Source organism: Pipistrellus hanaki, assembly GCF_964339955.1.
Source record: "Pipistrellus hanaki genome assembly, chromosome: X".
Lineage (NCBI taxonomy): Eukaryota > Metazoa > Chordata > Mammalia > Chiroptera > Vespertilionidae > Pipistrellus > Pipistrellus hanaki.
In genome coordinates, this window is record NC_140524.1 from 26,316,545 (window position 1) to 26,341,753 (window position 25,209).

The 25,209-nt window shown below is 38.7% G+C and overlaps 1 protein-coding gene across 8 annotated transcripts in view; it reads left to right on the plus strand.

The window, feature by feature from the left end:
- Positions 1-24,065, plus strand: part of ENOX2 (ecto-NOX disulfide-thiol exchanger 2) — a 293,057-nt gene extending 268,992 nt beyond the window's left edge. For 6 of the 8 annotated variants that reach the window (XM_084870724.1, XM_084870727.1, XM_084870729.1 and 3 more), the window contains 5 exons: positions 10,426-10,607; positions 12,698-12,805; positions 16,508-16,616; positions 19,629-19,714; positions 22,569-24,065. In XM_084870724.1, coding sequence (XP_084726850.1) covers positions 10,426-10,607; positions 12,698-12,805; positions 16,508-16,616; positions 19,629-19,714; positions 22,569-22,700 — 617 coding nt within the window. In that variant the 3' untranslated portion in view covers positions 22,701-24,065. The remainder of the gene's footprint in view (positions 1-10,425; positions 10,608-12,697; positions 12,806-16,507; positions 16,617-19,628; positions 19,715-22,568) is intronic. The other 2 variants (XM_084870730.1, XM_084870728.1) reach the window with 1 other exon arrangement.
- The last annotated feature ends 1,144 nt before the right edge of the window (positions 24,066-25,209 follow it).

Consider the following 25,209-nt stretch of genomic DNA (forward strand, 5'->3'; position numbering starts at 1 on the left):
TAGGTCCTCTGCTTCTTCTAATCTAGTGTTGAAGCCTGCCATGGTGTTTTTGATTGTAGATATATCATTTTTCATTTCTTCCTGATTTTTGCATAGGTTGTTGATTTTTTTTTCATCTATCCAGTGTATGAACTTTATCACCATTACTCTGAATTCTTTTTCTGTCATGTTGCATGCTTCTGTTTCACTTATTTCCTTTCTTGGTGATTCCTCCTTTTCTTTCCTCTGGGGATTGTTTCATTGTCTCCCCATTATGACTAACACCAAAAGGTTCAAATGTCGAGTTGTGGGGGCCTGGGCCATGTGCAGTGGGAATTTTTCACCCTCTAAGTGTCACTGAAGAGATGTGACACCAAGACGTTTGGTTGCTGTGGGTTGGTGGGAGCCATGCTCACACTGAGTCAGAGTCATAGGTGCTTAGTGTGGCCTTGTCTATGCACCTAGAATCAGGGATTTAGTGTGGACTGCACCACATTGAAACAGAGGACCCACTGGCATGTGCCAAAAATCAAAGTCCACTATTGCATTTCAGGAGTCAGAGGCTCCCTGTGTCCATGCCAGGAATCGAATACCAGAGTCTCTGTTGCTTGGTGCTACCTTGTGCTGAGAATCATGGTCCCTGTGTGCACATGCGCCAAGAATTGGAGTCACTGGCTCTTGGTGTGAATGTACCGAGAATTAAGGATCCCAGGCACATGCAATGAGGAACAGAGTCTAGTTACTGGTGCTCACTGCTGCCTCTTGAGTGGAGATTCAGGGTCCCTGAACTGCTTCAGAGACCAGGTTGCTCAGTCACACTGTGTTGGCAGGAGGTCCACTTCTACCCTGCAGTAAAAAGCCTTCTGTGTGCACTTGCCCTGAATCAAAGTCAGGTGGCACTGCCACTTAGTATAGGTGTGGGTCTGGTCACCTGAGTGTGTACAGTGGAAAACAAACTCCCCATGTCCACGCACCCAGGCTCAAATTCACTGCTGCCTTCCTGTGTGGGCACAGGGTCTGGTCATGGGGAACAAACTCCCTGAGTCTGCCCATCCAGGTTCAAATTCAGTGCTGCCTTTCTGCTAAGGTACAGGGTCTGGTCATGAAAAACAAACTCCCCGGATTTGCACCCCCAGGCTCAAATTCAATTCTGTCTCCCTGTGTAGGTACAAGATCTGGTCACAGAAAACAATCTCCCCAAGTTCATGCATCTATACTCAAATTCAGGACTGCCTCCCTGCCTGGGCATGAAAACTAGTCGCAGGAAACAAATTCCATAGTTTACAGGTCCATGCTCAAGTTCAGCGCTGTCTCCCTGCCCTGCATGGGCATGGGATCTGGTCACAGAAAACTACTTCCCTAGGGATGAGCAGCTAGGCTCAAATTCAGCTCAGTCTCCCTGCCTGGACGCAGAGACTAGTCACAGGAAACAAACTTCCCGTGTCTAACACCAAAGCTCAAAGTCAGGCAGAGTCACCACTGCTTTGTGTGTGCAGAAAGCCTTATTGTGCACCTGGGATCTGACAGTTCCTATGCTGTTACTGCGGGGACGGGGGATTGGCTTTGTGACTCACAGAAATCTGTGGCTCTGGTGCCTGGAGTCTTGGTGTCCCTGGGTCTGCAGTAGTAATCGCAGATCTTTTACCAGAGTGGCTATAGGGTCCTGGTTTGCTTCTGAGACCAGACTAGGTGTTGGCAAGGTTAGGATCCTAGTCTCAAGCAGTTCTGTTCTTCAAGATGGTGTGGTCTCTGTGCCGCCAGTGTCCTCCCAGAGTGTTTGCGGTGACAGCAGGGTTTTGCAGTCTAAGATTGCCCAGATTGGCAGCTCCCTGGAAGAAATGCAGGGTCTAACTGTCTTTATTTAACTCACACACACACCCACTCAAGTCCACGCACACCTCTATCACTTCCTCACTCTCTCACACACTCTCCCTCTCTAACTGCTTGCCAGTCGCCATCTTTCCTCCCATTAATGTAATCTTCATAGTCAGGCATTAATATTTTAATGGCATAAACTCCTTTTAGATTTTTTTGTTATAGAAAGCATGTCTGAGATTTTTACTCTAAGTGGCTCCTCTAAGAGAAGGAGTTTGCAACTGCCTTCATACTTACATATTTTTATGATGAACTGATAGCCTTCAGAAACCCCCATAAAATGGGATGATTTTCTCCACATAAGGCATAGTAAAAAAAAAAAACGGTAATCCCAAAAGTAATGATGGCAGGATATGGACTAATTCAGTGTACATGCTCTATAGTATCAGAACTGATAAATTCACCTACTCAAACATATTATTAAAAGGTAATATTGAACTTTTCAATATTATGGCAATGTACAAAGAACTCCAACTTCAGAAATGGGCCCAATTAATATTAAGTCTATAAAAGTGAATACTTGGAGTCCTCATTAAAATGAAAAGAAATCCCTAATTTCAGAGAGTGGGAAATACATTTTGTAAGTGGGGTCCCCTAGTAGAATTATAGGAGGTCACATTTTCTTTTGCTTGGTGACAGGTCCAAACTGAGATTATTATCTGCTCCTTCCTGTGGGTAGGTCTCCATTTCTGCTCATCAACATGCCCTTTTCCCCAGGAGGGACACATGTACTCATTTTCTCAAAGGGAAAATATTTTCACATTTAAACTGGAGAATATGCCTCAAACCATTCTCCATATCTTTGTCCTTTTCCTTTCCATGTTTCTCCACATGAGTTGTGGGACTTGAGCATAATTACTGGCCTGCTATAAAAGAAGAAACAAAAGAAGGAAGATGAAATATTGCTATTTTGTATTGAACCATGTGGCTTGCCAGAGGACAAACATGCAAACCAAAGCAAAAATAAGTAACTCCATCTGTAGCATTCACTTGATTTACAGAGTAACTAACCTCTGCTATTCAGCGAAACTCCAGCTCAAGATGATATCCTTGGTACTGAACCAGCAAGCAAATCGAATATTTCTTTCCCTGTTTGGCAGTTAATGTCCCTTTTTCCATATAGTTTGCTATATACAGTCATTTTCACTTTTAGCATCTTCTTTTGGTGTTGTTATTGTTAGGAACATGCTGTCTGATGACAAGTATCCCAGCTGCTGGGAGAGATGACAAGGATAGCTATTATTTGGAGTGCTGTGAGTCCAAGTCTCTGTATAACAGCTTTCTTCTCAAAGACACGAAATCTGTGTGATCACAGCAGAAATTAAAACCAAACATAAATTGAATGTATCGCCAAAACCAGTTTGGCTCAGTGGTAGAGCATCGGTCTACAGACTGAAAGGTCCCAGGTTCGATTCCGATCAGGGGCATATACGTTGGTTGCGAGCACATCCCCAGTAGGGGGTGTGCAAGAGGCAGCTGGTCGATGTTTCTCTCTCATTGACGTTTCTAGCTCTCTATCTCTCTCCCTTCCTCTCTGTAAAAAATCAATAAAATATTTTAAAATATTGAATGTATCATGCCAAATGTCTTGTAATTTTTTAAACAAATTTTTAGTTTTAAAAGAGGCATATCAGGATAATTTTGTGGCAATACACACACAAAAAAATATGGACACTGAGAGCATGTCTCAACACTACCAGAAAATATTTCTCACCAGGCCCTTCCTATTACATGGGCATTCTTTGCTTTGGACAGACAATCTGATCACATCATCCTACATCAGTACCTGATTGTTTTAGGAAGACCTTCTAGTTAAAGGCATTGAATTAAACCTAGTAACTCCATAAGAGACAGCTTCCTTTTAGGAATGATGAATGTTTTACCCACAGAATATGGCTTTCTTCTATATATTTAATCTTGGTAAATATATAGTATAGAATATGAGTCTTTGAAATCCCTTTAGAAAACTCTTGTTCCACCATTTATAACTAATAATCTTGAAGATTTGATTTTCATTACTTTCTTTTACTTTTTTCTACACAAAGTCACTTCCCATAGGTAGCTGACAAAATCTCTACCTTTGTCAAATTGCCTTTTAACATTCTTATACATTTAACTAGGGATCCAGTGCTCGAATTCATGCACCTTGAAAGGAACCGTGGGCCACGAGGCTGTGGTGGGCACAGGGGCGGATCTTGGTCCATCCTCCATGCCCCCACCCAGCTGCTCCCACCACGCCCCCTGTCCCCTGTCTGCCAGCAGCCTCACTCCCCCACCGCTGCTTCCTGACAGTGTGAAGTGATTGGGGCTGGCACCAGCAGTGGGTGCTAGCAGTGCCAGTACCAATAGCAGGTGTGAGAGGAAGCTACCAGCCCCGATCATCCCTCAGGAACAGGGGGAGTTGGAGAAGCCCTCAGGGGCCAATGGTGCCAGCACCTGCCACTCACACCTGCTGACTGCACTGAGCAATCAGGACCAGAGCCAGGCGTTGACAGCAAAGAATTTTCAGTAACTACCTCAGGCTCACTCCGATGACAGCGCCCAGTGCCCTGCCTTGGTCTGGTGCCCCTGTGCATCTGCTCCACCATCCTGCTGCAGCTGACGCCCACCATGTTTCACATGCACCCCCTGGTGGTCAGCACACATCATAGCAATCAGTTGTTTGGTTGTTCCGCCGTTGGGTCTATTTGCATTATAGGGTTTTATAGAGAGAGAATATATAAACTTGAAATTTTGATCCATTTTGATAATATCTCTTTTCTAGGCCTATGCCGTGTTAGGAATCATAAAAAGAATAAACTATAAATTTTTCCATTAATTGGAGTGTAAACAATGGAGATTAATGGAATCACATTTATTACCATAGTTATAAGCCTGGAACATGAAAGGTACTCAACAAATGTTTAGTGAGTGAAAGAAATCATCTGATTAAATATTTTTGAAATAACTCTTATGATTTTTGACCTTGAAAAATGTTCCAGAACAATAAATAATTAAACTTAACCTAGGTTTCCCCATGTGTCTTGGGTTTTTTAAAATTAGTAAACTTTATTTTTTAATATATTTTATTGATTTTTTTTTTACAGAGAGGAAGGGAGAGAGATAGTTAGAAACAGTGATGAGAGAGAAACATCAATCAGCTGCCTCCTGCACACCCCCTACTGGGGATGTGCCTGCAACCAAGGTACATGTCCCTTACCGGAATCGAACCTGGGACCTTTTGGTCTGCAGGCTGATGCTCTATCCACTGAGCCAAACCGGTTTTGGCTAAATTAATAAACTTTAAATTTTAGAGAAGTTTTAGGTTCACAACAAAATTGAACAAGAAGTACAGAGTTCCCAAACACCCATTACCCCCCATACAGGTGCTCCCACTATTGACATCATGCACCACAGAGATACATTTGTTACAATCAATGTATACATCATTATCACCCAAAATCTGTAGTTTGCATTAGAGTTCACTCTTAGAGTTTTCCATTGTATGTATTTGGACAAATGCTCAAAATACATGTATCCACCATTGTAGTATCATACCGAATAGTTTCACTGCCCTAAAATCCTCTGTGCTCTGACTGTTTATCCTTCCCATTCCCTCTAACCCCTCGAAACCACTGATTTTTTTTATACTGTACCCATAGTTTTTCCTTCTCCAGAATGTCATATAGTTGGAATCATACAGTGTGTAGCCATTTTCATTGGTTTATTTTACTGAATGATATGCATTCTCCAGGTATTTTCATGAGTAATGGTACATTGAATATACCACAATTAGTTTATCCATTCACCTACTAAAGAATATTGTGGTTGTTTCCAAGTTTTGGCAATTATGAAAAAAGCTACTATAAAATCCATGTGCAGGTTTTTGTAGAAACATAAGTTTTCATTTCACATAATTAAATACCAAGGAAAATTATTGCTGGATCATATATAAGAGTACTTTTAATTTTCTAAGAACTAACAAGGAGAGATCAACCAAGATGGTGGCATATATAAACACCTCTATTTGCTGACTCTCACAACCACATCAAAATTACAACTAAAACAGAACAACTATCATCCAGAACTATGGGAAAGCTGGCTGAGTGGAAGTACAACTAGAAGTAAACAAGAAAGCGCATTGAGACTGTTAAGAGGTGCAGAGGTGCAGCACAAGCTAGCACCTGGGTATGCTGCTTTTTCAATCGAGCGGGAGATACAAGCTCCCACTTGCACTGAGCTCCAGTGCTGGGCGAGACTTTGGGGGACCCAGACACATACAGGGAGAAGTTAGACTGTCTGACATAGGGGCTGGAAAGCAGGGGTGGCTTTCTTCCAGACAGAAGGACTCGCAATGGTCTTTGTTCCTGAGCCGGAACCTCCCCAGTGCAGGGCTGACTAGTAGCCATTGTTGTTTGCTCTGCCCTGGAGATTCCCTGAGACTCTTCCCCATCCATTTTACAACCCCACACAAGCTGTGCACAGTGGCTTTTGCATATGAATGGCCAGTCCTTTCTCAGCCTGTCAAACTGCATCTCAGTCAGAGAGCCCCAAAGCTATCAAAAGAAGGCAAAGGCCAGCACCTCAGCCTGCCTTGCTTTATAAATGGGGCTCATCTGGGCACTTTCAAACTCCATACAAAGAGGAGGGATGTGCATATCTCTCTGTAGATCCTTCTAAGTGGCCCCAGGCAGTGGCTGACTTTGCACCTCCTTGGAGATCCAACAGCCAGTGTACCCAGTGGTCAGTGTGAGATCATCCAGGTTACAACTCTTCACATCCATAAGTGACACACTCAAGGGGCAGACACAGTGAATACCAAAGCCCCACTGAAGCAAGTCCTACCTCATAAGGGTGTCTCCTACATAGCAGCTCTCCCACTGTAGTCACAGCTTGTTCTTACAGCCAATTGGCCTGGATGTCAATTCCTTTCAGTGATACCAACAGCAATCAAGGCTTAACTACCACAAGACTGTGCACACAACACACAAAGGGATGCAACAAAAGTGTCCACCTCAAGTAACTGGGGAGGCTGACCCACTGGGCCATATAGGGCACCTAGCACACAAAGCCACTCTGTCAACTCAGGGAAGCAGCCAAAATGCAGTGACAAAGAAACATGTCACAAATGAAAGAAATTGAAGAAACCAAAACACTCGATAGTTCAAAACCATAGTTATAAGGTTACTCAAGACTTCTAGAAACCTCCGGGGAACTTGGTAAGACCTTCAAGGATCTTAATGAGAATGCCAAAAAAAAAAAAAAAAAAAAAAAAAGGAAAGAAAGAAAAAAAGAAAAGGAAAAAGACCAGTCAGAAATTAACCATACACTGACTGAAATAAAGTATAATATACAGAGATTCAACAGTAGACTATAGGATCCCAAGAATCAAGTCAAAGAATTGAAAAATGTGGAAGCAAAACACCCAACTGGAAGAGCAAAAAGAAAAATGAGTCCCAAAATATGAAAATAGTGTAAGGACCCTCTGGGACAACTTTAAGCCTACCAACATCTGAATTATGGGGGTGCCAGAAGAAGAGAAAGAGCAAGATGTTGAAAACCTATTTGAAGAAATAATGACAGAAAACTTCCCCTACCCGATGAAAGAAATAGACTTATAGGCACAGGAAGCACAGAGAACCCCAAACAAGAGAATCCAAAGAGGACCACACCAAGACACATCATAATTAAAATGCCAAGGGCAAAAGACAGAGACAGAAGCTTAAAAGCAGCAAGAGAAAAAGTTAGTTACATACAAGGGAGTACCCATACAATTGTTAGCTGATTTCTCAACAGAAACTATGTAGAAAGGGAGTGGCAAGAAATATTCAAAGTGATGAATAGCAAGAACCTACAACCAAGACTACTCTACCCAACAAAGCTATCATTTAGAATTGAAGGTCAAATAAAGAGCTTCACAGATAAGAAAAAGCTAAAGGAGTTCATCACCACCAAACCAGTATTATATGAAATGCTGAAGGGTATTCTTTAAGAAGAGGAAGAAGAAGAAAAAGGTAAAGATAAAAATTATGAACAACAAAGTGACAACAAATCCATATCTATCAACAAGTGAGTCTAAAAATCAAATGAATAAAAAATCTGATGAACAGAGTAAACTGATAAATGTAATAGAATCATGGGCATGGAAATGGAGCAGACTGACATTTCTCTGGGAGAATGGGGGGGTGGGAGAAGAGATAGGACAAAGATCTTATATGCATGTATGCATATGCATGTGGGCATGGACAGTAGGGTGGTGAGGGCCTGGAGTGGGGTGGGAACTGGGTGGAGGGGAGCTATGGGGGGGAAAAGGGAGTTACATCTATAATAATTTGAACAATAAAGATTTAAATTTTAAAAAACTTCCAAACTGTTTTTCCAAAGCGGCTGCACCATTTTGCATTCCCACCAGCAATAGAGTTCTTATTTGTTCCACGTCCTCACCAGCACTTGGTATTATCTTTGTTTTGGATTTTGGCAATTCTATTAGGTATGTAGTGATATCACATTGTTTTAAATTGCGATTCTCTAATGACATATGATGACACTTGACTTTGGTATATCTTTGATGAGGTATCTGTTTAGGTCTATTTTTTGTGGCATTTATCCTATTTGATCTCTATGATTTGGTGTCTGACATTAATTTGGGGAAATTTTTGGTCATTATTGCTTCAAATATTGCTTTGTTCCTTTATTTCTTTTCCTTTTGATATTCTCATTACATGTATACTACATCTTTTGTAATTAGTTGTCCCACAGTTCTTGGATATTCTGATTGTTGGTTTTTTTTCTTCTTCTTCCACTTCTTCTTCTTCCTCTTCTTCTTCTTCTTCTTCTTCTTCTTCTTCTTCTTCTTCTTCTTCTTCTTCTTCTTCTTCTTCTTCTTCTTCTTCTTCTTTCTTCTTCTCCTTCTTCTCCTTCTTCTTCTTCTTCCTTCTTCTCCTCCTCCTCCTCCTTCTTCTTCTTCTTCTTCTTCTTCTTCTTCTTCTTCTTCTTCTTCTTCTTCTTCTTCTTCTTCTTCTTCTTCTTCTTCCTTCTTCTTCTTCTTCTTCTTTCCTTTTCACTTTAGTCAGTTCCAATTGTCATCTTCTCAAGCTCAGAGATTTTTCCCCCCACAGGTCTATTAATAAACCTGTTGAAGAAATTTTTTCATTTCTGTTATGATGTCTTTTTATTCCTAGATTTCTATTTGATTCTTCCTTAGAATTTCCAATACTCTGATTACATTAGCCATCTGTTTTATCATATTATTTATTTTTTCCATTAAAGCCTAGCATACTAATATTAGTTGTTTTAAATTCAAGGTCTGATAATTCCAACTTTCCTGCTATATCTGACTCTGATTCTGATCCCAGTTTAGTCTCTTACAATTTTGTTTTTTTACCTTTTAGAATGCCTTGTACTTTTTTTTAAAAAATCTGAATATGATGTACTAATAAATGGGACTTTAGTAGTGCAGCAGTAGTGAGGGAGGGGAAGCATTCCACAGTCCTAAGATTGGTCTCAGTCCTTTAGTGAGCCTGTGTCTCTGGACTGTGAACTTCACACGTTTTTTGTTTTTTCCCCCCTTAGGTAGGACAGAATGACTAGAAGGATCTAAAGTTGGATATTTTCCTTCCCCAGGTGATTTAGGCTCTGGCAAAACCCAAGCAGGTTAGACTCTGATAAAATAGTTTCTTCCGAAGGCTGGCCTTTTGAAGCAGAACAGAATGCTTTATCATACAAAGTGATTTCTATCTCCAACCCCTGCTGGAAGTACAAGGGGATTTTTCTCAGCTGTTCACTGTGAGGATCTTGTTGAGCTCCTGGAAATAAAGCTCACAAAAGTGTAGGGACCTCACTATGACTGAATTGCCCTTGACATTTTAGGCCTGAAACTTGTCCATGTGGAGCATCCAGCAATTTGCCAATTATAGTTTAGATTTTCTTACTTTGGCACTGGTTCCTGTGGAAGTTTTTGTTCATGGGTTTCTGGTCTGGTAGGTTGAGATACTCTGAATTCGCCTCTCTCTCCAGTTTTGTGGGTAGCTGTTTGCCCTATTATTTTAACTATCCTGATGAATCAACAAAGAGCTATTGAGTTTTCAGTTTGTTCAGTTTTTTACATCTTGTTAGGATGGAGTGGCAACATCTAAGCTATACTAAAAACCAAAGTCTTCTGTCTTCATTTTTGTATTTACCTTTCCTCTGTACGATCAGTCAAGGCTATTTTTTTTTTCTCAAAACAACTATCATCAGAAATATTGTGTGGACAATCATTAGTTCAAAATATTTTGCTCTATATATTCTTATTACAGAACTCCTATCATTTAGTGCAATTGAAATAAAACCAACTGATGTTACCTGAAAATACCTTAGTTATAACTGGGGTGAAGAAAATGAAGCATGATAAGAACTTTCATGTGTTGTAATCCTGTGTTCATTTGCAAAAATGGGCCTGTGTGCTCTTGTGTCCATCCCTTGCTGCCATGGCCAGCTCAGACCCAAAGTTTCTCATTGAGAGACGTTTTATACATGTCAATTTCATGGTAATAAGATGAGGCGCAAAGTAATCTGGATATATGGTTTCACTACTTTATATTGATTGTTTAGCCTTAGTATCACAGGCAGAAGCTCTGAAGGAAGAAAATGACAGCCTCCGTTGGCAGCTCGATGCTTATCGGAATGAAGTAGAACTACTTAAGCAAGAACAAGGCAAAGCTCAGAAAGAAGATGACCCAAACAAAGAACAACAGTTGAAACTCCTGCAACAAGCCCTTCAAGGAATGCAACAGGTAAATGAATTCTGGCTTTTGAACCTGTTGAATAAACAGCATCAGCTCCTCACATGTAAAAGGGTCCCCTGCGAGCAAATCTCTTATAATTCTTGATGTTCTGTTTTCTGGCATAGGTGAGGAAGGGATTATATGTTGTGGTAAATGATATATTCTGCTAATACAGTGATAGCAACGAATCACCAATTTTTAAAGAATGAAAATTCAGTGAAAAATAATAAAACTGCACTGAACATAATCTACTTTGATATCTGGGAAGGGCCTCAGGGTCCTTAAGAACCACCGACACTTAGTTATAAAAAAGTGCTGGGGGGTAAGTATCTAGTTGAAACAAAGCTGAAAAAATACAGCCTTTTAGAAGAAATGGCAGGAATCCTACCCTTGATTTGGGTAGAAGCAGAGGTGTTATGGGTTTTTTAGTATCAGTGCTTCAGGCATATAATACAAATTTGCTTTTATTTTATTTTGTTATCACAGTCATTTATGTGAGTGAGTTTACCTGCACATTTTTCAGTTATAAAAAGTAAACTATTATAAATAAGTGTGTCTCACTGTAATTGCATAAGTACAACATTGTGTAATAGATGTTCAATATCTAGAGGTTTCATGTAATCATCACCACAGTGAGCCTACAATTTAAAAGATATCAACAACTGTTCTCATTATAGTAAAGGAGTAGTACTTCTAAGTATACTTATATATCCTTAAGAAGTATATACCTTCTTCTATCTTGCCAGACTACTGTTCATTTTCCTTCCAACTTAAATTGTGCAATAATATTTAATTGTATGCCTTGGAATTATCTAGAGCAAAGCTTATCGCTGGTTGGAAAAATTGTAAATAGGTAGTCTCTTCTGGCACTAAGATCCCTATATTCCTATTACATATGCTACCATTGTCTTCGTATGTGACAAGCAATATCACATTAATATTTCACCTTTCCTATTAGCAAAATGTGTGAAGGAACATTTACCTTTCTTTTACTGTCACCATGGAGTTTAATTAGAACATGCGAATTACATCAGGGATCTTTGTACCAAAATTGCATCTCCTCAGCTAAACTTCAAAGAACTTTGACAATGTACATTGTACTGTGTCTTTTAGCCCTTCCAATGGTCTTTTGCAAACCTCTGAGATGCAAGACTTTGGAAGAATTTTCTTGTTGTTTTCTCTTACCTTGATTTTGAAACCATTCCACATTAGGACAGTTCTGCAATTTAAGTGCAATTTTAAAATGATGAGCTTTTTTTTTTTTTTATCTCTTCAAAGACGTCAGTGAAACAATTTGGTCTCTAGCTACTGAAAATTTAATTTTACTCATTTTGATTACTTTTATTAGAAAATAGCCTTATAAACAATTATAAAATTTTTCCCATATTGTCCCAAAATGATGTGTAATCTAATATGGGGATTGCAAGATTGGAATATAAGGTTTGTTCCTATATTATTCAGTGGCAACCTAGGCCTAAATCCCAACTTTGCCACTGAATAACCTTAGACAAGCCACTAAACCTCTATAAGCCTCAGTATTATGTATCAAGGGAAAATTGTGAGATTTAAATGAGATCATGCATGTAAAACCCTTTGCCCAAGTAAAATGCTAAATAGCTAGTATATGTTATCATCATAAATTATGATGAATCTAGCCCCTTGCCTACCATTATGGAAACAAATATTTTTGATATTTAGATTTTTTACTACTCTTTTCAAAGAAATTGAATTTGACTTAGAAAATGGCTATTTGCAAGGATGCTTTCCAACATCTAATTCAGTGTGTGCAGCAATCAAAATGTTGTCCACATGGAATTAACTGCACTTTTCCCTTATACCTGGCAGGAATGGGAAAATTAAGTGATTAGATCAGTCAGTTCCTCAGACTCTAAAATATTAACAAAGAATGTCCATCAGAGTCAAATAAAAATAACTTTAAATAAAAAGTATCTTGATTTTTCCTTTAGTATCTCTGCCTGGAGAAATGATTATGTGTGCTGGTGTAAAGTGAGGTAGACCAGCCTAATGTGTAATTTCAGCCAAGGTTTAAAGTGAAGTGTGACTCCTTAAGATTTGATTGTCTTTGGTTTTTCTTGTAGCACCTACTCAAAGTCCAAGAGGAATACAAAAGGAAAGATGCTGAACTTGAAAAAATCAAAGATGAAAAGTTACAGGTGGAAAAAATGTTGGAAAATCTTAAAGAACAGGTACATGAGTCCTAAGTGAACCTTTTCCCTTGCCCAATTCACTTCTTTCCAGTAACAATGAAAATGCCCTGGAAGTTGCTGCAATAGGAAAATATTTGGAATGTGGGGCTGATTGAGGATAAAAAGCCCCATCTCCAGGGTAATTCTTGAATCAAGGGCTCTGCTTTTACCAGTAAGTGTGAGTCCTTGACATTTCTAAGTATTCTGGAGAATATGCTTTTCAAATCAATACATCCCTAAAATTCCTCGGTATTCTCTCTTGAAAAAGACTAGTGTACACCTCATCTTGTCAAGACCAGGGTGTACACTTCATCTTGTCAAGCAAATAACAATACAGAAAACTCCTGTGACACAGAGTACCTTTAATTAAGCATTTCATTAAAGGAAGAAACACAAAGCAACTAGAATACTGACATTGTTTTTGCACACACTTCATCTAGTGCAAGCATGTCAAACTCAAATGAATTAATGTATCACAACCATGAATGAGGTGACCAGTCTATTTAAGGTTGTATAAAGTCTACTAATGGTGTCTCCATCATACCTCTCTAATTTCTTTTTTGCCTGAACATTCTTTTATGCCTGAAGTTATTCTCTTAAAAAAAAAAAAAAAAAAAAAAAAAAAAAAAAGGCTCATTGACCGGAATTGATTGATTTTAATGTCTTAAAAGGAAGAGAAGCCCTGGCTAGTTTGGCTCAGTAGATAGAGCGTTGGCCTGTGGACTGGAGGGGCGGGGATGGTCCTAGGTTCAATTCCTGTCAAGGGCACCTATCCGGGTTTCAGGCTCAATCCCCAGTAGGGGGGTGTGCAGGAGGCAGCCAATCAGTGATTCTCTCTCATCATTGATGTTTCTGTCTCTCTCCCTCTTCCTTCCTCTCTAAAATCAATAAAATATATTTAAATTTTTAAAAAAAGAAGGAAGAGAAGATTAGGATCTTACATCAACAGTGAAAAATCAACAATGCTATAGATCCACAAAAGCTTATGCTTTTTATTTTGTATATCAGCTCCGAAAGATGCAATGCATACAGGTGCACTGGGTGTGTGTGCCATCATAGTGACTTCCCACGAAGTACCATTAAGAACTGGCAACCATGGTGTAGTTGAAACAAATGATTGAAAGTGTTTTCTTCTGGATACCATTTGCAATATGCTTTTTTTCAATTTTTTTCTTTCTTTATTGTTTAAAGTATTACAAATGGTAGTACATATGTCTCCTTTTTTTCCTTTTTTTCCCCAATTGACCTTTCCCCAGCATCCCCTACCTTTTAATTCATCTATTTCATAATATCAAATCACCTTCCAGTTTGTTCGTGCTATTAAAGAAACAAGCATAATCCCAGAGAAATTCATTTATTAAGCTTTTAATTGAAAACTACCAAAGCGACTCTATTTATCAGGACTTTCTTTATACTATCAGAGCTTCTAAAAATGTCCCAGAGCAGATACATAGCTGTTTTGCTTTTTGCATAAAATGGAGTATGTAGGCAGAAGACTACAGATAGACATGGGATTATGCTAGTGGCATTATGCTTAAAATCACCCTTTAAGATTGACATCACAAATTGACTTAAGGGCATTTTTAGTAATTTATTGTAAACAGCTTTCTGCTTTGTAAAGTATTTCATTTAAAGAGGCAAGAGGTCAAATTACATAGAAGAAATTTGCCATATTGTATGTATCTAAGTGTTTCCCATTCTGAAACTGGGTACACCATGATATACAAACTAAAGAGGACAAGGAAAGAAACCCAACTGATAATCAGGAAAATGTGAGTCAGAATATGTTTTTCCTGTTGGTGTTTTTTTTTTTTTTTTTTTTTTTTTTTTTTTGTGTGTGTGTGTGTGTGTGTGTTTTAAGTAAAACTACTTTTAGAAAAAGTCACAACAGTTCATTATAAACTGTTCTTCTCTGGGAAGCTGATTTGTGATCAAATATGTCAACCTGACACAATTAGGTTAGAAGCAAAGTACCATCACATTAGATTGCAAAAGTAATTTTAGGTTGAAAGGAAAACAATAAGTTCTGGTGAGAAGGGATTTTTTTTTTTTAGGTTGCTTGACAGTAAACCACAGTGTGACTTATTGTCAGTGTTTTGCAATATAACAGTATAACTTATATCTGCTTTACCACAAAAAGAACTACCTCTTTCAATCTACTAATAAAACTTAAGGTGATAAGTATCCATTCAATATGCCTTCTAATTTCTTAAATGCCAGCTATATTATAAAACTGAAGTCAAGTTTCAGTAAGGCTACATTTCTTTTTAAGATGGCTAGAACTTCTCAGGATATCTTCATATCTTAAATCACCCAAGATCTGTTAAACACTTACACTTAAGAACTGGCTTACTAGATCATTTAATGTTTTAAGAGGATTAGAAGCAGATGTACAGCCCATGGCTTAGAAGTGAGCCAGTAGTCTAAATCAAACTTGGCATGATAGTTACTGCCTGAATTGTATTCTAAAGGCCAAAGATTGAGTAGGTCATCAAGAAAGGTTTCCCGTCTAACTACAGCCAGGAAGCCTGTAAATCCAAAAAACAACATGCCTGGCAGCATAGAACATTCGTTTTGTTCAGGGGCAGCATCCTAGAAGCTTTGAAGACATCTCTAAAGAAAACAGAAGGAAATCTGTCTGTGCTGAGGGCTTGTGGAAGGGGAAAAGTGACATGATCTTCCCACCCCGATCTCCCCTAGGTGCATATTCCCAGCATTTCCTTTTGCAATCACAGTGATATTGAAGCAGTGATTTCTTTTATTCCTTATTATGAAGGCTTTCCTTCACATTTATAATACCAAAAAAAAGATATTCTCAGTACCCAAAGAGAGAAAGAAAGATCCATGAAAGATCTGGAGGTATTTTTCAATTTTACTGCCTGTCGTGAATTTTACGAATATCTCTTAAGAAACATGCCTGCTCTGCTTAGAAAGAGGAAACTTGCAATAATAAAGAATGCCACTAAGTAATGATATTTTGAGTCATGGCCATTTCTTGCTGTCAAGTCAGGAATATCCTTACTGATAATGTCTGAGAGAGAGAGAGAGAGAGAGAGAGAGAGAGAGAGAGAGAGAGAGAGAGGATAATCAATAAATGGAGACTCTGTGTTTTAGTTTGAAAGCCGAAAGTTGATTGCCTGCAACTGGATTAGCTAAATTATAGTTTCTCTATTCAGAGATGGTACTTACCTTTAGCAGAATGTGGGCCTAAAATGGGGGGCGGGGGCGGGGAATGGTCCTTTTAACAGTGGATGGGTTGGGATAAAATCTAGGCTAACACTTCCTAGCAATGGGATCTTAGGCAATTTACCTATTTACCTAATTTATCTGAGCTCCACTTTTCTCATTTGTAGAATAGTTATAATGCATGCCTAACAGTGCCTGGCATCTACGAAATAGTAAATGTTGAGTCTGGTCCTCTAAATACCTGTATAGAGTGAATGATGAAGGCAGAAAACTAAAGCTGGTAAAGATGATTGTCTAATTTTTTCCACTTCCTTATGAAGCCATAGTATATAGGAGCTTTGGATTATCTGGGATGGTTTTGTAATTTATGCTGTTTTCCTTCTTCCCACTCAATAATCAAAATGGGACAGTATTGCTTTTAGGGTGCTGTGTTACAGAAGTTTCCTGTTGTGTAAGTGAACCCAAGCCTGTTATCAAATAAAGTGAACTGACTCAGGAAGCATATTATTTCCACAGGAAAACTGTGCTTCTAGACTGTGTGCATCGAGCCAGGATAGTGACTACCCTATTGAGAAGACCTTGAACAGCAGTCCTATCAAATCTGAACGTGAAGCACTGCTAGTGGGTAAGGAAGCTAACAAACACACACATACAATGTTTAGTGTGCAGTGCAGAGGAGAATGGGTTTGCATAAGATGAAAAAGCACACACCACACATTTATGAAGCATGACAGAGTCCTGAAAACTACTGGATAAGAACAAGTACAGATTTCAATTAAAAAAATGGTGACAGCAGCTCCCAGCCCTCTTCAAGCTTTTTGTGGCCACTGCCACATTAAGTGTGAAGGTACAAGCACTATGCCAATAGGGGGTCCACTAGAGAAACACTTTGTAGATTTTTTGAAATCTCTATGCAAGGTTAACTGAGGCTTTTTAAGTTCTAGTCAAGGGACAGTGCAGACACTGCATAGCAGAGAGCTTTTCCAGGTAAGCCTCCAGAGGAAGTGTCTACCTTATAAATATTGTCTCTTTTCCATGTCCAGCGCGCCTAGAGAGTGGTCTGGTTCCTGAATAGGGGTGACAGGGAATTGAGAAAATGAAAGAGATAGACACTAATTAAAGGGAAAGCTGGGACTGGGTGGGACCACTGTCCTCTGATGGAGAGACAGGGACCCAGAGCCAATACAGCATGTTTATTTTATACAGCAAAAACCAGGAAGTTTTACTAAATGTCAAGACAAAGGAGATTATGTGCATTCTTGAGTGGGCCCAAGTCATATTCATTACTGGTGCTTGGCTGGATTTAGATAACGAAACTCAACCCCTGGCACCTGGGCTGAAGGTCAAGCTAACAACACTCCTGCCTCTGGCAAGGCTTGTTTCCTGGACAGCTCTGCCAATGCCACTGGATTCAGCTAACAATAATTAAAGAAATGCTCATGTGCCTTCCCAGGCACTCTCCACAATACCTCTCTTAAGTTTTCCAGGTTACATGCAGTTGACTCAAAAGACTGTCTATAAGTGTTGGACACTAGTGGACTAAGATGCAATAAATGTTAGAATTGCTCTCTTTACATAGAAATTCATTCAAAGAGGCAAGATGGCACAAATGGTTAAGAAATCAGACAGACCTGGCTTCCTGTTTTGACTTCACCATTTCCATCCTTATCTTTAGTTCTTCTATCTGCAAAATGGGCATAATAATATTACCTATTTCAAAGGGCAGCTATGAGTATTAAATATAATATTTCATCTAAATCAGTTTACATAATACCCAGCCCATATTAAGACCTTAATAAATGTGAACCATTTTGCACTTAACAGCACTATTCACAAATGCTTATTTACTTAAATTCCATTTAGAGAACTGTCAGATTGAGATCCTATGAAATATTTTGTCATTTAAAAGAGGCTGCTCTAGGGCCTCAGCAGATAATCCTAGCTGCCTTCTAGGAAGCTGAGCCACACAATAGTGCCATCCCTCTCTCAAAAGTTCTCCACACTGATCGGCTTCTGCATATTTTTAAAATATCTACATCCTTTGGTAATGGATATTATACTCGGATTTAACAATTTGATATTTTAATAAAGATGTGCTGAGGGATCTGCCATTGAACCTTCGAGAAAAGTGACAATTTATTTTCATTTTCCATCTCAAAGTTCTTTAACAAATTGGCATGGCAACTCAGAGACCAGTCAGAGAAAAGCTGGGGGTAGGAGGAAGCTTCTGTAAATGGATAATTCTAGAAACAGATTCTTAAGATAAGTGTTGCTTGTTTTGTTTTTCTAAAGAAGTTTTGGGCTTACAGAGAGAATGGAAAATCTATTTTTTAAATTGGCTCTTTAGGTATGAACCAACAAAAACTGCTCAGTGTTTTAAAACGCATGAAGTTGTTTTTTGGCATTTGACAGCCTATCTTCACCAAAGCATCTAGAATTCCTTTGAACATGGGCTGTCTTCTTCGGAATTTAAGTTTCTCAGCTTGAGTCAGTGTTTGTAAATTCAATTTGACTTGTCATTGAAGAATAAAGGAGTGTTATAAAGTAATAATATCTATTTTGAAGAGATTTTGAGCCCTATCATCAGTTACTTCTAGATCCCCCAACCTACTCCTATGACATCTAATACTGGGAAGATTTTCACAAAAAACTAATTTGAACTTCAAACTACAATTTAAACTTATGATATTCTTTGTCAATCTCTAAGAGGGACAGATAAGTTGGAGTTTATGAACTAAGTCATATTTAGCTTTTATTTCCTGGCAGTTTTCAGTAAATTCAAGTCTGGATCTATTTGAGATATCTAAGATCTTGTAAAAGGATGTAAATTTTTAAAAAATGTAAAGAAAGAGATAGTAGACTTTTGAACAAAAGGAATATTAGAGCAATTAACCTGGTGGACAGAACAATCAAGACAATATGTGTAGCTGCCAATCACCCCATAGTTTTGCGGAGATTCAGTGCTTTGAACACAAACAAAATGTTAATGATCACTTGAACAGAAAACAAAAGTTTGACTTATGGAGATAATCACAGACTAAAACTCAAATATAATCAGCAAATTCTCTTGTGAGAGGCACACTGTAGTCAGGCAAGGTACTTCTACCACAACAAGAGGCTATAGTCCAGTTTAAAGACTGTTCAGAGGAACTTTAAAAACTCAACAGATCTAAAGTCATTGTAAAATTCTAAGTTCCTTGTAAAATGTAGAATTCAGGTCACCTTTAGCCATCAAAAATTATGGAAATTCATTCTCAAATGTCAGCTTTTCTATACGTTATGTAGTGTAGTGAGAGGCAGTATGTTAAGAGTGATTGTCTGGGTTCAAATACTAACCCTGCCACTTACCCGTTGTGTGACCTTGGACAAACTGCTTAAATTTTCTGTGCCTCAGTGTCTCCTCATCTATGAAATGGGGATGGTAATACCTATCTCACAGGTTGTTGTAAAGATTAAATGAGTAAAATAGATGTAAACTTAGAATAGTGCCCAGTACATAGTTATTGTAACTCACAGCCAAAAGAGGCATGTGGCCCGCCAGCCACGAGTTTGACGTGCTTGTACATAATAAGTTAGCTCTTGCTATACATTATCATGTGGTATCTCAAGTGTAACCTCCATGGTATTGTCTTTATAGGGATTATCTCCACATTCCTTCATGTTCACCCATTTGGAGCAAGCATTGAATACATCTGTTCCTACTTGCACCGTCTAGATAATAAGGTATGTGGGAGCCTGGAATGGAATGTAGAGTTCTTTGTGAAGAGGGGAACTTACTCTCTTCACACATAGATAAGTCATTAGTAATTGCTCTAAGAAAATGTCCCTCACCTATTCTATCACTGTGATTCATTGTGAAGCCTCATTCTGGCAAGTAGGGTGACCATCTATCTCTGTTTGCTTGGGACTGAAGGGTTTCCTGGGACTTGGGACTTCCAATGCTAAAACTGGGGAAACCTTGAATAAGTTGTCCACCAAACTTCCAAAATACACCTTAAAAGAATTAATGTCCTTTCTCTTAATTTACTTTAAGCTATAAATTAACCAATATTTCTCATAAACCAATCCTTTGCCCTGGGCCTATAACAATGAACAAATGTAGCTGAAACCGGTTTGGCTGGCTCAGTGGATAGAGCATTGGTCTGTGGACTGAAAGGTCCCGGGTTCGATTCCGGTTAAGAACATTGGTTGCGAGCACATCCCCGGTGGGGAGTGTGCAGGGGGCAGCTGGTCGATGTTTCTCTCTCATCAATGTTTCTAGCTCTCTGTCCTTCTCTCTTCCTCTCTGTAAAAAATCAATTATATATATATATATATATATATATATATATATATATATATATATATATATATATATATATAAACACAATGAACAAATGTTAATTTTCCAAATTGGAAGTCTTACTCCAACCACCTCCCCAACCATCACCATCACCACGGCCATTGTCTATGATGAAGCAATCAAGGCAGCAACAAAACATGGAACAGTAACTCTGTAACAGACTAAATATTTGCTCACAGACAATCTCATAGGCTTCTTCCTTCCCTGGATGACATCCTGTGGAGGAACTCACAAAGCATCAGGAGCAAGAAAGAGTAAGTGCTAGTTCCCTAGAAAGTCAAGGATGCCTTACTGAAGGAAGAGGGAACTCTTGACTGCTTTAGATAAATCAACTCATCATAGATTTTTTTTTTTTTAGAAGCAGCATTCAGTTAAACCTGCTCATTGATTGTACTCACTATTTCACAGGATCAAAGCCTTTTGAGAAGTGCCATTGGAATGCAGACTCCTGCACTTAGATGTCCAAAATGTTAAGTCATTTAGGCATATGTGCTCTAAGAGAGGCACTGGCCCATTTGTTTCATTTCTAGCTTGCACTCCACTCATTACTCTCTGGGAAATGATGCTATTCTGCAATTAAATAGCCCATTTGGCACTGAAAGGAAGGATGGAATGTGAGCACCAGGACCAAGTGGCCAGTTGAAGGGGTATAAAATTGAACTACATATCAGTACAAAGGATCTGGTTCTTTTTTTAAATTGTAAAAATAATGCATACATGTTATCTATAATAAAAATGTAATTCATATAGAAATATAGTAAAAAGGAAAGTTATTCACAATCCAACCTCTCCATGATAACCACTATTAATAGGCATATCTTTATTTCAGACCCTTTTCTATATGTATGCCTCACCTATATCATCTGTATATGTGAGTAAATATTAAGTATTTGTGTTTTCTGAAATGGGTATTCAACTCTGTATGATACTTCACAATGTGATTTCACTTATCTGGAGTATAGTCTACTACTAGCACTGGGAAGAAAACTTGATCTCCCTCCTTTCCAGACCCAGGTCTTCCTGAGCAGTTTCCTGCCAGAGTAATGCCAGGCCCTCCCTAAGAGAGCCTACAGTGGTACCAACAGAACTGAGGAGGACCCTCCCTTTAGCTCCAGGAATATATAGTGTGGTGTCAATTTGGGGTTTCTGTAAGGATTCCCTGCTGCTTTTCTGTCAAGCCCTAGTGCCCAGGTTCACAGTTAGGAATGTTGCTACCAGCCTAAAGATGATCATGACCATGTCAAGCAAGACCTAAAGGGGTCCACAGATTTGTTTTTATACTGATGTGAGTGTGTGTGTGTGTGAGTGTGTGTGTGTGTGTGTGTGTGTGTGTGTGTGTGTGTGTGTCTGAGAGAGAGAGAGAGAGAGAGAGAGAGAGAGAGAGAGAGAGAGAGAGAGAGAGAGAGAGAGAGGATGGTAGAGGGGGGTAATACACAGAATTAGTTCACTTTTCCTTTGTGAACCAATGCATGTATGGAGAATTCTGGTCTGGGAGCAGCCATTTATGCCTTACTCCCTTCCCAAAAGGCTTTGCAGCTTCGGTAGGCCTGCATATAGCATCACTAACATTGATCTGCTGCCATTCAGCTGATTAAAAACACAAGCCTCTCCATTATGACTGATACCAGCTTTTTCCAACAGAAATCTCAGATTTGGAAAATAGTATGGAGGGTCCTGAAAAAAAAAAAAATGGAACTGCCTTATGACCCAGCCATTCCACTTCTGTGCATATACCTAAATAAACTCAAAACACTAATTCATAATAATATATGCACCCTTATGTTCATTGCAGCATTATTTACAAGATATGGAAGCAACCCAAGTGCCCATCAGTAGATGAGTGAATAAAAATGGTGGTACATATATAAAATTTTATATTATATAAAAATTTATACAGTAGTATAAATTTACTAAAACTCATCAATCAATATATGAAATAAGTGAATTTACTATATGTGAATTATACTTTATGCTTTATTTGGTAAAGCAGTTATGAAATATATAAACAAATAGAAAGCTCAGTAAATCTGTCTAGTGGTCACAACAGAAGAAGGCTGCCATCCAGAAGCCACTCACCCAACACATACACATGTTTAAGGAGGGGAACAAGGTCAACCCCACTCCAATGTACATGTACGCATCAGCATCCTAAAGTAAGCAACATTGGGGGGGAGGGAGAACCAGATTAGGAAGGTAAAATTGGTTTTGAATAGAGGTGCGCTCTCTTCTCCACAGATCTGCACCAGTGATGTGGAATCTCTCATGGGCAGACTTCAGCATACCTTCAAGCAAGAACTGACTGGAGTTGGAGCCAGTCTAGAGAAGAGATGGAAGTTCTGTGGCTTTGAGGGCTTGAAACTGACCTAAATTCATCTACCTAACAACCTGGGATCCTGAAAACAAATATGTGTTGAACAAGCTTAGAAAGTGATTCGTATTTTCAATGGTTTCCAGTGGAAATTACTTTAAAATTGTTAATTCATTCCTGGATTCTATTTTGACTTAAAATAAGGATCCTAGAGCAGCACCTCAAGCTACAGGCCCTAAAAAGAAATTTACTCAAACCTCAAGTGCTGTAACTTTCTCCCTTTCTGTCAATTGTCTTTTTAATTAGTAGTATTGAAAAAGGCCTGAGGCCAAAGAATATTTGGGGTGTTTTTGATGTCTGTACTACTGTTGTAAACTTCGGTATTTTTTTAAACTGTTAACGGAAATATTTGGATGATTTGTGCGTGGTTTGTGTTTCAAAAGTTCTCTTCATATTAATGTTGCTACTGGTGAGAGGAAAGTGAGGAGCACTAGATACTCCATAACTGATGTTGTCTTTCCAATCCCTAGTAAGTGAATAACATATCCATCTTTAGAAGGTTTTGACCAGGTTCACCTTTTAAAAGACAAAGCATGATATGTGGCTTTTGCAAATTACTGTCAAAAGTTGACAACTGTTCTGAACTTATTTTCTCTAATATAGCAAGTAAAAGTTTATTTCAGAATTTAAAAAAAAAAAACAACCACAAATCTCCATGTATGTGCAGAAAGCAAGTCTCCAGTATGACTGGCATGTGTATGTGCTATTTAGAATCACCCTATAAATAGTCTGCTTTTAAAGGAGGGAATGTTTAGTTTTCTATGAGTTATAATACGTGTGTGCATGTACGCATGTGCACACACGCATTTGCAAAAGGGATTTATTTTAATATGTTTTCCCTCTGGCCTTTGTACAGAATCTGTTGCTCCCTTTTCTTCTACTGTCAGTGTTGAATTACAAAGTGTGTACTGCTGTAAATACTATGTTTACTTCATGCTGAATGTTTGCAAAGAGTTGATATGAGTATTAGTAGAAAACTCTTGGTAATGAATGAATACTGGGCCAGTGTGTTTGAGGCTTCCTGCAAATAGGTCAACTCCACCTGAAGTGTCAGGGACACCTCCAGATTGCAATGTCAGTGTGGGGTGGACCAGTCAGGAAGTCCTGCTTGGTGGAAGAGAAAGGGGAAAATGAGGATTTGGGGCTAATATCCTGAGGCATAGATGGTCTTTTTTCTTTTTTGGTATTGGTGGTGCTTATAAGAACATAAGCATGCCCTCCCTTGAACTTTGATTCAAAATCACTGAATGTACTAAGTAAGCAAAGCTGATGAAGAGTATTTCAGGAAAACACTTTGTAAATGAGATGTCAGTAGTGTTCAAAGTTGTATTTTTGAAAAATAAATATTCCTTTTTTATAATTCACTTTGGTACTCTGTTTTGAATTACTTGCTCTCTAAGTAATCCTTCAGTAAATCATTTCAGTTTCTTTCAGTTACCAGGATGTTGGAAGAAGATGCTAAACTTGCTGCCTTGACAACTAGAAATAGGGTTCCATGACAGCCCATTCATGCTGAAGCTGGCTTCACCCTCAAGCACCCAGCTGTTGCACCAGCAGGAAACTACCGTGTTTCCCCGAAAATAAGACATTCTCCGAAAATAAGACCTAGCGCATGGAATGATAAGACATCCCCTGAAAATAAGACCTAGCGCAACTTTGGGAGAAAAAATTAGTATAAGACACTGTCTTATTTTCGGGGAAACAGGGTAGGTTTATTTTTACACTAGCTGCCTCACTGAAGCATCTCTGTCCTATCAATACTACAGAAGGCTTTTATCCATCTGTCTAAACTTTAGACTCTAAAGGGTCCTGAAATGTATTATTTTAGCAATATCTATGAACTCAAGGGAAATTTGCCACTTATCAATTATTTCATTTTTACACATGCTTAAAAGATATTTTAACTTTATTTTTATTGTTGACATGATTAAAGATATCCCCATTCCCCACCCCTTTGCCCACCTCCACTCAAACCTCGCCCCGCTCCTTCCCTCTGGCCATCACCACACTGTTGTCTGGTTCTATGGGTTTTCTTTGGCTGATCCCTTCACAGGCTTTTATCCAGTCTTCCTCACTTTTGTTCCATTTATCCATGCCTCTGTTTCTATTTGCTCTTCAGTTTATTTTCTTAATTAGAATCCACATATAAGTGACATCATATGGTATTTGTCTTTCTCTGACTGCCTTATTTCACTTAGCAAAATAATTCCCAGGTACATTCATACTGTTGCAAAAGGTAAGGTTTCCTTGCTTTTTAAGACCGCATACTATTCCATTGTACAATAGCCTTTTTATCTACTCATCTACTGATGAACATGGGCTTTTTCAAGATATTGGCTATCGTAAATAATACTGCTATGAACACAGAGGTGCATATATTCTTTCAAATTGGTGTTCAGAATTCTTAGGATATATTTGTTCTAGATGTGTGAAACATTCTATTACAGTGGTTCTCAACCTTTCTAATGCCATGACCCTTTAATACAGTTCCTCATGTTGTGCTGACCC